Below are 15171 nucleotides of genomic sequence, written 5' to 3'. Positions count from 1 at the left end.
TAACCCAGAAAACACTTACTTGCACCAGGAGTGAGCAAGCCAGTTTAAACCATTCAGCTGATAGTCTCTCAGTTCTAAGCCCTCATGTCCTCCAATATAGGACGGCTGTTTCTTCAGAGCTACAAATCTTGGTCTTTGTTTCAATACCTTTGGTCAGAATAAATATTAATGTACAAAATATAAGCAACCATGCAAAAAGATAAATGTCTTTTAGATTATCTTTCACCATAAGCATTAACATTTATTTTAATTATTAGTTTCAGAGGTTCTATAATTCAAAATGTTAAGAAGCCAAGTACTGTAGTATGTCTCATAATCCGCCCACTCAACAGATGTGAGGAAAAGACATATGTCTAAACAACTAAAGCATGAGGATCCTAAAGTCAAGGCCAGCATGGGCAAGGTAACACAACCTCAGCTCAAAACCATGTACCACTAATTAATTCTACCCTCCAGTATCTCATCTGTAGAGCTCTCCTGAGCTCTTGAAGGCAACTGTAATATCCCACACCTTCCACAGGTACCAGCACTAAAACAAGACATGTATGTATCCGACGCTTCTGTTCAAGGCTATTTCCTCTGACTCTAGCAAGAATGTAGAGTAAAATGTTTTGTCTTTTTTTTTTTTGTGGAAAAAAATTACTGAGGAAATTCGGCTCTCAACAATATATACATATATATATTTATGTCAAGTACTTCATAAAGAATGCCAAATTCATTCATAACCACTGCTCCAAACATGAACTATAAATAATTTAACTTCTATTCCATATTGTTTTCAAAATACCACCATAAATTTAACTCAGTCCTGTAATAAAGTACTATCTAGACTTGAAAACTATCACTTATATTTTTACATAAGCTATGTAAGTTTCCAAAGTTTAGGGAAGATAGCCCTATACAGTTTCTCATGCCCTGGTTTCTATTTCTACTCTCACCTTCAGCAACAATTTCTGCTACTTCTAAACCAAGCATGTACTTCCAAATTTCCAAGGAAATTTTCTCTCTGCAGTCTCCACAGTCATTACCAAGTCTATCATAGTTTAACATAACGGCGCTAGAGGGCCTCAGTTCCTCTGAAAGGCACACTGAACTAAGTACCCTTTCAGCCTGTCTGACATCAAGACTCAAGGCGAACACAAACACATGTGCATTACTTCAAACTGTCAGTACTCACTTTGCAATCTTTGAAAGGTGTAGTTTTTGACTGATTCCTGCTGAAATACTCATCGATGCACGTCTGGAATTTTTTGGAAATGAGCGCTCCATCCTCCCAGCTGCACTCCGAGTATGGAAGCCCCTGCCATTTGCAATAGTAATCAGGAAGACCAGCTGCTGATTTTTGATTGGAATGAGCTGTGAGATGAATCAGGTACTCATTTTATTTATATTTAATTACATCACAGGCATACTCAGTAAAGGCTATACAAGTGAAAATTAGTCATCCTCATTTCAATACTTTAGTAAAAGCAAGCTAATGTATTTTGTGTATAAAGGTAAACTCACGTCTGCTTACATGATTTCAAGTACAGATAAAAAATCTGAATGCACGCTTGGGAGTACAAACTTGTAACCCCAGCCACTCAGGAACCTGAAGCTTGAGACCATAATGGGCAACACGATGAAATCCCATTTCAGAAACACACCAAACAGAGAGCATCTGTCACACATATTTGCCACTAACCAATTATGCGCTCCACTATCTGATACTGTTTGTGTAGGTCGTCTGTAAGTTCTTGCTGACAATTATAATACTCCACATCTTCTGGAGAAGCATTTTTCAGCCTGAAAATGATTAAAGCAACAACAGACTTTAGATTTTCCTTGAAATAACTGTATCTTACTAATAATTTATCTGTTAGACAAGCTCCCATTTGTACCCTTTAATGGTGTAAACTAAGTCTGAACAATGTACAAAGACCATTAGTAGTAGGTTTTTTTCTTTCTGGATTTTTGTTTCTTTCTTTTGTTTTTTATTTTGTTTTGTGGTAAGGCGAGAGACTGAAGGTTGCACATTCTGAGCAAGAGTTCTAACACCTTCACCCACATTTTTAGCTTTTAATTTAAAAAAAATTTTGCATATGACAGTTTGTATGATTCTTATCAAAGACACGTTCACACTGGACCATTCCTAAGACTTTCACCCTGAGATGAAATACTATAGACTAGAAATATTTTATGCTGTCATTTAATTCTTAGTTGTCTAACTCTAATCTTGAACTATACAAAAGATTTTAAAGGAATCTTTACCATCGTTTTGTCTCCTGATCTTTTTTCTTATAATTATCCAATTTCTTCATCCCTCTAACGTTCTGCTGCTTGAGGGTCTCCTCCGTCTCCCACGTGTTGTGGATGTGGGACCACCCTTTCCATTTAATTAAATACTGTATGTCTCCCGGCTCTTTGTTTTTCTCAAATCCTGCATTTGGGTCACCATCTGCTTCGACAGCATAAATGGTTGTAGTAGCACCAGTAGCTAGAGGAAAAAAACAACTCCACGTGACTCAGTTACAGGGTTATTTTCTTCCCACTTCAAAGCTTTACATGTGTACAAACCACTCACTAAATAAACTATTAAAATATAAAAAATTACAGTAAGTTATGTAACATATAAAAAGATACTATGAATTTTAGAACTAAAAACTACCTACTTCAATCCCTCTTGAGTTTTAAGAGCTGGGGAGGCAGGCAGTGAGGTAGCTCAGCAAACAGAAGCCTGGCACCCTGAGCTCTACCGCAGGACTCACGTGATAAAGGGACTAACTCACACCAAGTTGTTTTCTGGCCACCGCATGGGTGCCATAGCACACACATACACATACACATACAGATGTGCACACATACACATACGCACACTGGAGAAATGTAAAGTTTTCTAATAACTTATTAAAAAAAAACAGTGGGATACTCAACAGCACATCCACTAATGTACAGTAACTAGTAATTTGGAAATTGCTGTTTTAATTAATTTACTTTCTAGGCACATTAAACAATAAGAAGCCTACATATTCAAGACATGGGGAAATGGTCAAAAAAAAAACCCTCTTTAAGTTGAAAGTATAAAATAAGAAACAAAAGAGTTAAAATGTAAGAAAACACTGTTTTCCTTATTGAGTACAACACCAGGACAGTTAAGTGCAGGACAAGCGACACCTATTTTCACAGTAAATTACACAAGAAGATTCGCTTCATTCTGTCGTGACTGGAATGTGTCTGAGAAGCGCTGTCGTTCACACTGAGTGTTCGAACAACGCATAGCAGAGGGTTTGCAGCCGTACCTCCTTTCCGTCCAACTCTGCAGTCCATAAACCTTTCTATGGTCTCAAACTCCTCGTCCTCCGTCTGGGGGACGTCTTCCCCGCAGACCTCAAGCAGGTCGTCGGAGTCCGTTTTCATTTCTTCATCCTCCTTGTAGCTCACATTGACGGTGGCTTGGCGGCGAGAGCTTCGTTTATCATTATCATAATCTTCATCGTCTTCATCCTCAGATGAATCTAGCTGTCTCTTTTTTTGTCCAAGAATTTTTTTCCCATTTTTTGACTTAGATCTGGGGAAGGAAAGGAGAAAGAGGTGTTTTGCAGACACTAGAATAAAGAAACTTGAGGAACAATACAAAACAATTCTCTAGCTGGCGATTTTTAGCATCCACAAAAACCATACTCACCTGTTCTGCGGTTTTCTGCTTTTGACTTTGTTTTTTGGCTCATAGTCAGATTCTGTCCCATCACAGCTACTTTTATCTCTCTCTTCTTCAGATTCTGAGTCTGAACCAGACTGAGATGCAGATCCAGACCCAGACATTTGCCAATCTTCACTGTACATAAAACATTTTTATTTAGATATCAGAAGTAATTTATATTGCTAATAAAATGTAATTGAGATCAAAACTAAATTATATTCCACTGAATACAAAGAAAACTTTTGCTTTGAGCCATAATGGAAAATAGTAAATATCAGTATACTAAGAACAAGAAGTGTTTGCAAAGATTTCTCTTATAACCCCCGAATTTTACTGGTCACTTAGCCCTCAAATAAAAAAGATTATGTGAACAAATGGTTATGGGTTTACATATACACTATTCTTTTAAAAACAGAAGGAGTCTAACCCCTCCTTTTACTTTCTCAGAGACAATAGTATGTGAAAAGCACGTCCTTCTATAGAGGTGGTGGGACTCGGCATGGTGGAGGTCAGGATGACCTGGTCATGCTGCACCGAATTCACCAACCACATCCTCCTCGGTGGCACTCCCACCTGCTGTGTTTTGTTTTGGCTTCACATGGGGAAAGCAGGACTGTGGAACAGCAAAGTATGTGAAGGCCATGTGAATGCCTGCGCATCTGGATGAGCTTCCCAGCCCTGAAAGACCTTTCCCTAGGAGAGAATCTGCTCTTCCAGAGAACAGTGGTTTAGTTCCCAGGTAACCCACATGGTGGCTAACAACTGTCCGTAAATCCAGACCCAGGGCATCTGACACCCACTCTGGCCCCTGCTGACACTAGGAATGCAGGTGGTGTACAGACCCCAAACACCTTCCTTAGGTAATGTTTTTGTTCTAATGCTTAATATACAGCACATCAATTGTGACTATGATGAAGTTAATACAACAAACACACATAGATTATAATTTTTTCAGATGACAAAGCACAGTAGAAGCCGATTGCTTCATCCTGTGGTCTTCTTAGAGAATTATACACACTCTAAGTACCATCATGTAGGACACATGAAAGATTATTCCGAATAAAATTTTCAATGTAATTTTTATACCAAATCAAGTCTACATATCAGCCCAAAGGACTTGTCTTTTATTATTTTCTTATGATCATGCTGAGAATTTAGCAGCTCAATAAAAGCTGAGAAGGCACCATATTTGAGAATAAAATTAGTTTCACTGAAAACTACAATAATCATCAGTGCTTTTCTAGAATGTGTGCAGCCAGCATCACACACACACAAAAGCACACAAAGCTATAAGACAGATCTGAAATAATTAGACACAATGCAGCAGACCAAGAGAAAATATGACACAGTAAGATTTACAGAGTAGATTATCTGAGCTACACTAAGTAACAGGTATGCCCCTAGGAGAGACAGGAAAGAGAAACAAAAGATATCCAAAGATACAAAAACAAAATTTTCAGAAACTAAAAGTCATGAATCTTACAAAAATACAAAACCTATTAGAAAAATAGTAAAGCCAAACACATAGAACAAAGTTAATAAACAGAACCCAAGACATAAAGAAAGATCAGTCAAAACATCAGAATGAAAGAACAAACCAGTGGAATGGACCTAATGTGAGAAACTGCCCTACCTGCTGTCTGGGGCAAATTCTGCGGCAGCTGTACTGAGTTTGGGGCTCTAAGTGAAATCTGCAGAGGTAACCTTTATGTGTAAATGAACTGTTTGGGTAATTAACACAAACATAAGTCACTCCATTATCCCTCGATCTCATGCTTTTCTCCCAGGTGATAATAATTTGGAAAGTAGTTCTTTGATATCACTTAAAGTCAATCTTTAATCACAAATACATAGAAGATAGGTTACAACACATAAACAGAAAGACAAATGTTATGGTAGTAGTTTAAATTAACTTCAAAAACACCATGAACTAGGAATTTTAAAAACTACTTTTGGAAAGAAAATGTACAAAAGAAAAAATACAAAACTATTTTCTTAGCATTCAAAGTTAGTTGAAGGAGCCGGGGGTGGTGGTGCACACCTTTAAACCCAGCACTCAGGAGGCAGAGGCAGGAGGATCTACCTGGTCTACCAGCCTGGTCTACAGAGTGAGTTGCAGGATAGCCAGGGCTACACAGAGACACCCTGTCTCAAACACAAACGAATAAACAAAATCAAACACGAGTTGGATGAATAAAACCACATACTCATGCTTTTTCCTCTTGACGTCGCTGGATGAGTCCGAGTCCTCACCGCTCGAGGAGTCCTAAGAGAACAAGGCCGTGTCAGTGACGCACTCAAATCAGCCACATGAGCAGTGTCATCTGCTATGCTAGTTAGCATTCATTTTGCTAACTCTAACAGAGAGATAGAGAGACGAAGAGGCAGACGGACGAATGGACGATACATGCATACTACAGTGGTTTAAATGAGATGTTCCCCCATAATCCTGGGCATTTGAATATTTAGTTCCAAATTGGTGGCATTCTTTGGGTAGGTAAGAAGTATGTCCTCGCTGGAGAAAGTCTATCAATGGAGCCAGCTTTGACATTTGAAAACTGGGCTATTCCAGTTCACAGTGTAACTCGTGAGCCGCCTGCTGTCCCACTCCCCACTGTAACAGTGGCAGACTCTTTATCCCTCAGGAATGTTAAGCCCAATAAACCCTTCCTTCTGTAAACCGCTTCAGTCTTGGTGTTTTTAATCACAGCAACAAAAACCTAACTAAGACACATAAAAAAAATTACCAAAAAAATGGGGCATCTGTGCCAGTTATCTCTAAAAAGTAAACTTTCTTTCAGAAATGTGTTGACACTAGAATACACACTTATATATAACTATGTATACCAACAGTAGACTACCTCACTGTAGGATATATATATATATATATGTCAGACTACCTCACTGTAGGATATACAGCACTATATGCACTAAAGATTAATAAATTCCAATAACACATACCAACTGGAAATAATTCAAACCAAGATATGTGTCTGGCTACGTTGTGCCACCAACACAAGCTAGAGTCATCTGAAAAGAAGAACCCTCAGTTGAGGAAATCATTCCACCAGATGGCCTATGGCTAGGTCTAAGAGCATCACCTTGAGTGTCAGTGGCGTGGGAGGGCCCAGCCCATTCGTGTGGTATCACCATGGACAGGTCCTGGGAGGTGTAAGAAAGGGAGGTAAACTGAGCCTGAAGAATAGTAGCCCTTCGTGGCCTCTTTCAGTATCTGCCTCCAGGTTCCAGCCCTGACTTCCTTTCATGATAGGTATATAATGAAATAGGAAATTTCTTTCCCAGGTTGCTCCTGATCAATGTTTACCATAGCAAAAGAAAGCAAACTAATAAAATATACAAATATTCAAAATAACAAATCTGGGATATCTTGTATAGAACTAATAAATAATATGTCTTTACCCATTAAATCATGTGTGCATCATATACATATACAGGAGTATAAAATATTAGGGATGGGGCACTGAACAAAACCCCTGAGGTACAATCCCATGATTACATTCACTACCATGCTAATTCATCACATTTAATATTTCTTGCAAGCTCACCTTTGGCTTCTCCAGCTTGTCTTGAAACAGTATTTTAAGAGGTACCACAGGATGGTCTAAAGCACATATGGCCAGTGCTAAACTCTAATTTACCTTGCCTCAGCCTCTGGGACAGCAGGCAGGTATCACATACATCAATACCTTGCTTCCTGCTTTGCCATGATGAGAAAACAAATCACATAAAGGACCCACTAACTTTTTGATTAGCCTATCAAAGTAGTATACTGGTACTAAAAAAGATGTCTGTATGTCAAGATTAATACACATATCTAAATACAGGCATTGCTATTCATTCAAAGCAATAGTATTTAGTAAGTAAGTGAGTATATGTCTATTTATGGAGCAGCTCACAATAAATTTACCTCTTCGGATCCACTATTAGATGAAGCTGGACGCTGCTGCTGGGTCTGCTGTGGCTGCTTCCTAAGCATCGCAGATCTCTGAACAGCCAGGATACTGGGGTTGGATTTCCAAAACTGTACCAAAAGCAAAGCAGGTAGAGATGAAATGTTTCAACATGTACACCCTCCAAGTAAAGTATCCCCTCACTCACTCTATGAACCAGCACCCCTGCAGAACAGTGACATACAACGCAAGGCTTCAAGTGACTACAGGCGGCATGTGGGTCTCATGTGTGATAATAACCACCATGGCTCCTGCTGCTTCCAGTGCTTTCCAAACAAAGTGGAAACGTACCGCGCCCTCCTCCATCTGTGGCTACCTGTGCTCTTTTGTTCAGGGACGTGAAAATATAAACCGTGTCACTCTACAAACACTGCAAAAACTCTGCGGCTTCACCTTCTGGGGTTTGTTTAGTTTTGTTCTGGGTGGGATGAGGAGGCAGGGTTCTCCACTAAGAAAGCTACAACATGGTTTATATTTTTGGCCCCAGCATCTTAGTTCTCCAGGGGCAGAGAATACAGTTACTCCGCAGTAAGTAACCTGCAGAAAACAGCTGTCAAGCCCTCCTACTGTGAGCAACACAGCACCCCTTGTAGACCTAAGAGCAGACCACACAAGCCTAACCAGAAGGCCTCAGGCAGCCTTTACTTTTATCTAAGGAGTTTCATTTCTGTCATGTGCTGTTTGTAGTGCTAAGGACGAATCCAGAGTTTCATGCATGCTACGCAAGTATGTTGCCGAGATGCACTCCCAGACCATAACACAGTCCAGTCAGCTACAAGATCCCACTCCTGTCTTCACGAGACAGAAAAGGCTTTATGTCTAAGTACTTATAGTCATCTGTCTTATGCCAGTCCAACTGCATAAATTACCTTGTGGTAAATATTAAAAAAAAAAAATTGTTGCTACCAGTCCTGCAGGGTTCACTCCAGTGTGGAGCCAGGCACCCGGTCTCTTGCTCTACCACAAGGTTCCCTATGTGGTTAGTAACCATGGCACCCACACATCTCGTTCCATGGGCCCATGCGTTCTCACTTCTCATGGGCTAGAGCTGGAACTGCACGCTCCAGCTGCCTCTCAGCCACTGCTTCCACACACTGTCCTCCACAGGCGGGTAAGAACATTACTCAATAATCAATAATCTATCAATCCGATTTATATATTAAATTCTTAATCAATAATACTTCCAAAAATAAATTCACTGCCAATTAATAAGGATATGGACCACTGACCTAGACAAGATAAAACTGATCTAGTTCACCTTGATCTGAACCATCCTCCTCTGCGGTCTCCAACTTGAATCTCCTCCCTCTGCTCTCCCACCTTACCAACTTTGTCCCCACCCACTCTCTACTGTCCAATCATGTATCACCTTGACATCAACCTACATTACCTCAGCTCCATCAACTTTTGGTGATTTTGCTTGAACTTTGTTCTCTCGGGATGTGTCTGATTCAGACTCTGATTGACTTCCTGAGTCAGAACCAGAATCCGAGTCGCTGCTCCCAGACTGGCTGCTGCTTCCATCACTGCTGCTGCCAGAACTCGAGCCAGATCCAGAGCCTGATGCTGACCCAGAATCATCTTCTGACTGACTATAATTGAGAATAAAAAACTTAAAGCAAAATTCAACAAGAACTCTTCAGCAGAAAACTAAACATACAGTTTATTATTTCAATTATCTGTGTCAAAATACAATGGGCAATGTGCATTTATAGTAATGGACATACATATTTGGTTTTTTTGTTTCAATTTTTGAGACACATGGTTCTTCTGTGTAGTCCTGGCTGTTCAGGAACTCAACTCTGTACGGCAGGCTGGCCTAGAACTCATAGAGATGTGTGTGCCTCTGCCTCCTGGGAACTGGGATTAAAGGTGTGTGCCCTCACAGGCCATTGGACATGCTTGTTTGTAGAAATGTAATCTTCCTAACTGATAACATGCAAGGCCTACCAACCATGGGATCCTAGGATGGAAACTAGGAAGACATGTTTAAGTCAGACTACAAAAGCCCTATTAGAGGCTAGCGCTGAACAGTTTAAATGTAGGAACTGTGTGAAGAAATTAATAAACGTGTTGGGAATTCTCACTACAGTGGGTAGAAAGAAAATAAGCCCATTTCTTCTGGTGAATACTTGTTTTCAAGATTATTTCCGGCAGTGTGCAGTGATGCGCATCTGCGATCCCAGCACTTGAGAGACAGAAGCAAAGGCATTGTCTTCTGCCTTCCTTAATTTTCCAAACTACCACCAGGTGGCACAATTTGCTGACATACTACTTTTTAAAACTGCCCGGGGGAGGGGGGGAGTACCTTAGAGAGTTGTAAAACAGAGTAATAAAGTTTCCAGGAAAAATTTTAATCCTACAAATAAAATGTTTAAATTGACAAATACATATTGAAAATATGGCCTAATTTTGTTTCATGGAAACACAAAGTAAAACTTTTCCTCTAGTGAGATATATGGTTGCAACGTTGTTTCTACCAATATTGCTTTTTCTCTCCATTCCCAAACTCTTCCCACCAGTATTTCTCCCGAACACATGGCTCTGAGTCTCACAGATATCATTTGTCTTTTTAGGGAAATGTCTTATTTTACTTGAGCTATTTGTACAAAGTGTAGCAATGCTATTGGAGATTTTTTTTTCCCTGACAATTTGATTTTTCTATTAACTCTCCAGGTAAGAAAAATCACTAATTCAATAAACTTTCCTGAGACCCACTCATAGATCAGGCCTGGGGAGACTAAAGGACATCAGAAGAACCCCTACCTTGAGGTAGCTCCATAAGCTGATAAGCAGCTTCCTGTGCTATGTTTATAAACAGCTGATCTGGACATGAGCAGGTTTGGTGAAGCAATCAAGAGCACTTAGTAGAAAGTACTGTCACATGGGAAACACTTGGTAGAAAGTACTGTTACATCTATCCTTCGCATGGGAAACACTTAGTAGAAAGTACTGTTACATCTATCCTTCGCATGGGAAAAAAATCACGGAGATGGAAGGTCTTACTGTTACTTTGCAGGGGTTCCTATTTTCACTAAAGCACCTAGCATAAAATTTGCTTGATCCCAGTTATAAAACTTGATAAAACATACTTAGAAACACTAAGGGTGGAGGCGGCAGAAGGATCAGTTCAATGGCATCCTTGGTTACAATGTGAGACCTACCACACTGTCTCTAAAGTGGAAAAAGTAAACGGGTGATGGAACTTTGTTATTTAGATCCAAAATAGTTTACTGAGTTATTCTTTTGTGGAATAAAGAGTATGTCAAGATGGAGAGGAAGGGGAAGTTTTAGCAGAAGTGAATTCTAATGTCTAACTATAGAGCAGGGTGACTACAGACCATGGTAATAATAATACATCTCTTCTTTTTAAAGCTAGGGAAAAAGATGCTTTAAGTGATTCAATCTAAGTGATAAATATTTTGTGACATAAAGGTTTATCCTAACTTGAACATTATACAAATAAAATTCTTGCAGCCAGCCACCTTGCTTTCTGATAAGACATATCAGGCTCACTTTGTATATATTCTTGCCTCAAGCAATTAACTGTTATCCCATCAAAACCTAAGCAGAACGCAAGCGTGTGGTTAGCCTGATTCACAACTGCTAGGTTTTCTCCTTTAGTTTTATGTTTACATCATTTTGAGTTTCTTGGCTCCAAATGACACTAATCATCTGCTTGTTTTATCTTAGGGGCCATATATGCACAGACATATACATATCCAATTAATCAATTTCAGATTAATAACATTACTGGTGGTAACTGAAATAATTTCTGTGCTTTCTGGTTTCATAATTGCTTATCCCCATAGTTAAACTACTGTCTTAAAGTCTCTAACTTCTGTATAACAAGAAATTGTCTGGCCAACAACTTGATATACTCAGAATCACTTAAAGACTTATTGTTTTAACATCATATTATTAACTTAGATTCAACTGTTTAAAGTTTAAAGATACAACATTTGCTGAATTAAAATCAAAACGTAATTTTAAATTTTATTAATTGCCTTGCACCCAGATCATGATTCCTAAATACTACTGCACAGTTAAATGACAACTCTCCTAAGAAATAAAATACTTCAGTGTATGCCACACAGAAAGTAAAACCTAAGCCTCACAATCCTGATTGGGGGGGAAAAACTTAAAAATCAAGTTTTAAGAAGGGGAAGAGCACAGAGAAATAAAAGGACGTAAGAGTTGGTGTGAAGAAGCTTTCTTTGGTCTAATTTTTAATATCAAAATAATAGCACTGAAAGATTACTGGCCAGTAAATGAAGTAGGAACTCAAGTTCCTAAAGATGTCAGACTGGGGTACAGTGGAAGTGTCGGACACAGAGTGGTAGTTTTAGAAAAGTCACATCCCAGTCACACAGAAAATACTAATACAGACTAATCAGTAGGTGCTAAGTATAAAAGAACTTGATGAGTAAAATATTTACAAAATTTTAGACTCTCTTTTTTGGGAGGGGGCATTGGTGGGTGTCTGTTAGTTTGTGAAAGAGTTTCTGGCTGTCCGGAACCTCAATTGTAACCAGTCTTCTCTGGGTCTCTCAGACATCCACCTACCTGCCTCTGCCTCCTGAGTGCTGGGTACCGCCACACCCAGCAGCTTTGAACTCGAGTCACTATGCAGCCCTGGCTGGCCTGGAACCTGCTTTGTAAACCAAGCTGGCCATGACAAAAGAGAATCTGCCTGTCTCTGTCTGCTTCCCAAATGCTGGGAGTGAGGTATGTACCACCATATGTGGCAAGATTTATGTAGCTTCAAACATCTTTTCACAGGGGCTAGAGTGGTGGCTCAGAGGTTAAGCATACAAACTGATTTTCCTTCTTTTTCTGCAGGAAAGGGATAAAAAGAGAAACTGTATTGTGAAGGAACTGACTCAAAAAGACAAATACCACACATTTTAAATTTCTGTGTGTACAAATGTGGGTAAGTAGACACGGGTGGAGATTGTGATGGGAGGAGAAAGGGTACCATGAGAGGAAGGAAAAGTGTCTTAAAGAAGTGGAGAAGGAGAAAAGGGTAATAGTACACATGTCACATCACATGTGACATGACAGCAGCCAGTCTTAGAAGCAAGTTACGGTCAACAAAACCTGTGTGATATATGATAATAAACATATTACTTTATGTTAATGAAAAATAAATCTTATTATGTAAATAGTACGATATATCAGAAATAAAGGCCAAAATAAATCTTAAATAAATTTTAAAGTGTGTAGCCAAAGCAAAAAAAAAAAAAAAGAGAGAGAGAGAAACATATTCAACATTCACATCAGTAATAATTTAGAAACTAACTCTTTTCCAACATTCCCTGAGGTATTGAAGAGTTAATGTTGTCAGCTGAGTGCTCACAAAAATATTTACATTCCGTTAACAGTCATTTTAATTTACTTCTTTTTCAAAGGATTCTGTGCAGCTATAGTCCCTGGTCAAACCCTCATGAATTTCATGACTAAAATGTTATGATTCTGTAGCTATAAATTATCTGACAGAAATGGTTTTCAAATTCTTGCCTTCATCAAGATGGCCATCCTCCCACCCCGGTTCTAAACCGTGGGGTCCTGGAATCTATCTCAAACTTCTAGGAACCAGTGGCAAAGCTATAACCACAACTTATTTTGAGGATGTTAAAAGCTTATGTTTATTGCCTGGATAAAAGACCTAAAATTTGAACTCTGATAGCTATCTATCCACCTAATCTAAAATTATTCTCTGCTTTGCAAGGTAAACACCTACCTTCCTTCAGTCCTGAATTCCCATTTTTACTACCTCTTAGCCAGCCTTGGTGTAAGCACTTCTGTTCCTACAAAGCTGCTAAGTGTCACTATCCTGCTGGCTCAGGGATCTCACTCCACGCAGTCTGGACTCCAAGATGTGCTTTTCTACCTGATACTCCACACATGACCAACACAAGGCAACACAGCAGCACAGTGCTCACTTAGCGAATACATTCCTGCTCCTAGCTTCCTACCCTTTTCCTTCCTGCTCTCCAGTGATGGAACAACCTCTGCGTACATTCCTCTCTTCTCCAGTCTTCCTGCCTCCACACTGCTTCACTGTATTCTTCCTCAGCTGCTTCCTTCAAATTCTGACTTTTCTGGAATAATGAAAGACTCGACCCACAGTCAACTTCCCATAGTCACACTGTCTACATGTAACGCTGACCCTATGGGAGCTGACTCTACTAAGAATCAATTCCCCAAACAGCTAATACCTGGCAAACGTTAGCCGTAGGGCCCTTTCTCACACCTCTTCTCTAGTAAGACAAATTTAAGACATGACATAGCATATTTCCACTGTGATTAACCTCTACAATAAAGCTGTCCCACTATCCGGGACAAGTACAGTGTGAGAACAGGTATCCATCACACCTGCCCGATCGTGAAAAAGATTTGCATTTGAGAGCATGTGCTGGGGGGTGGGGGACCTTTAATACACTGCATTGTTTATTCAATGCACAGACAACTTCTTAAAGAATAGGTTTTCTACAATTAATAATTTGATTTTACTTGTTTACCTCCTTAACAATTAGTTAGCAGGGGCTTCTACTAGGAACAAAACAGGGAGAAAGCCAGGGCAAACAGAACAGAAAGAGAAAAAATAGGAGCTCCTTGGGAGGCGGAGGCAGAACTCAGAGAGTGCTGGTCTACACAGCAAGTTCCAAGACAGTGGAGGCTATGTGGAGACGCTGACTGAAAGCCCCACACAGGCTTTCCCTGTACTTTCCCTCGACTGAAATACTTGCTCTGCAAAGCACTGGTAGAACCAAGACTACACCATAGCATCAGGCCTTGTCTGCAGCCGCGCCCACTGTCCCCCGCGGAGGCCACTGCTCCAGCTCGGGTACTCGGCCTCTTCCATGTGACAGAGAAATCATCTTCAAACCAAGCATCCCCAGCCTAACCAGTTAATTGGGTGACGTCATGTCCATTCCACTAAACACAAGCAATGCTGACAGAGAGCTAACAGGTCAATCTAAAACAGTAAGAAATTAATGTGTGAGCAACAGCTTCAAGTTTTATTATCATCCATATGCCTTGATGCGGCACCACACACACACACACACACACACACACACACACACACACAGGCGGAGACACATATCAACAACAGTTTCCAAGGATTTCAGTAAATCTGAAAATCCTCTCTCCTTCCTTCAGACTATAAAACCTAGATTGTGCCATTGCTGTTAGGTCCTAACAATCAAACAAAAACAGATCTTTTGATCATTCAAAACAACCAAAGACAAAATAGACCACACTAAGCTCCTACCTACCTGAAGTCCCAAACTGAAGGGAGAGAGTAAGACTGCCAGAAAGGGTCATTTTTGGCAGACTAAGTTTGAAAGAACTGCATTAGTCATTCTGAGTTTGAGGCTGAGCTCAAAATGCTTTAGAGCAGCGCTCTCAACCTTCCTAATGCTACAGCCCTTTAATACAGTTCCTTGTGCTGGGGTGACCCCAACCATAATTACTTCCATTGCTACTTCATAACTAATGTAATTGTGATAAACT

General features: G+C 39.8%; 1 protein-coding gene across 1 annotated transcript in view; it reads right to left on the bottom strand.

The window, feature by feature from the left end:
* CHD1 (chromodomain helicase DNA binding protein 1) overlaps window positions 1–15171 on the bottom strand; it is a 60173-nt gene that overhangs the window by 33691 nt on the left and 11311 nt on the right. Inside the window, exons 3-11 of the mRNA XM_080941852.1 lie at window positions 9041–9242; window positions 7608–7721; window positions 5887–5945; window positions 3665–3814; window positions 3279–3547; window positions 2251–2476; window positions 1685–1785; window positions 1178–1356; window positions 20–147 (exon numbers count right to left, since the gene is read on the bottom strand). Of these exons, the coding sequence (XP_080797978.1) occupies window positions 20–147; window positions 1178–1356; window positions 1685–1785; window positions 2251–2476; window positions 3279–3547; window positions 3665–3814; window positions 5887–5945; window positions 7608–7721; window positions 9041–9242 (1428 nt within the window). The remainder of the gene's footprint in view (window positions 1–19; window positions 148–1177; window positions 1357–1684; window positions 1786–2250; window positions 2477–3278; window positions 3548–3664; window positions 3815–5886; window positions 5946–7607; window positions 7722–9040; window positions 9243–15171) is intronic.

The sequence above is a fragment of the Micromys minutus genome (genome assembly GCF_963924665.1).
Source record: "Micromys minutus genome assembly, chromosome: 30".
Classification (NCBI taxonomy): Eukaryota; Metazoa; Chordata; class Mammalia; order Rodentia; family Muridae; genus Micromys; species Micromys minutus.
The sequence above is the reverse complement of the archived record's forward strand: the minus strand, read 5'-3'. Positions and strand labels throughout refer to the sequence as shown.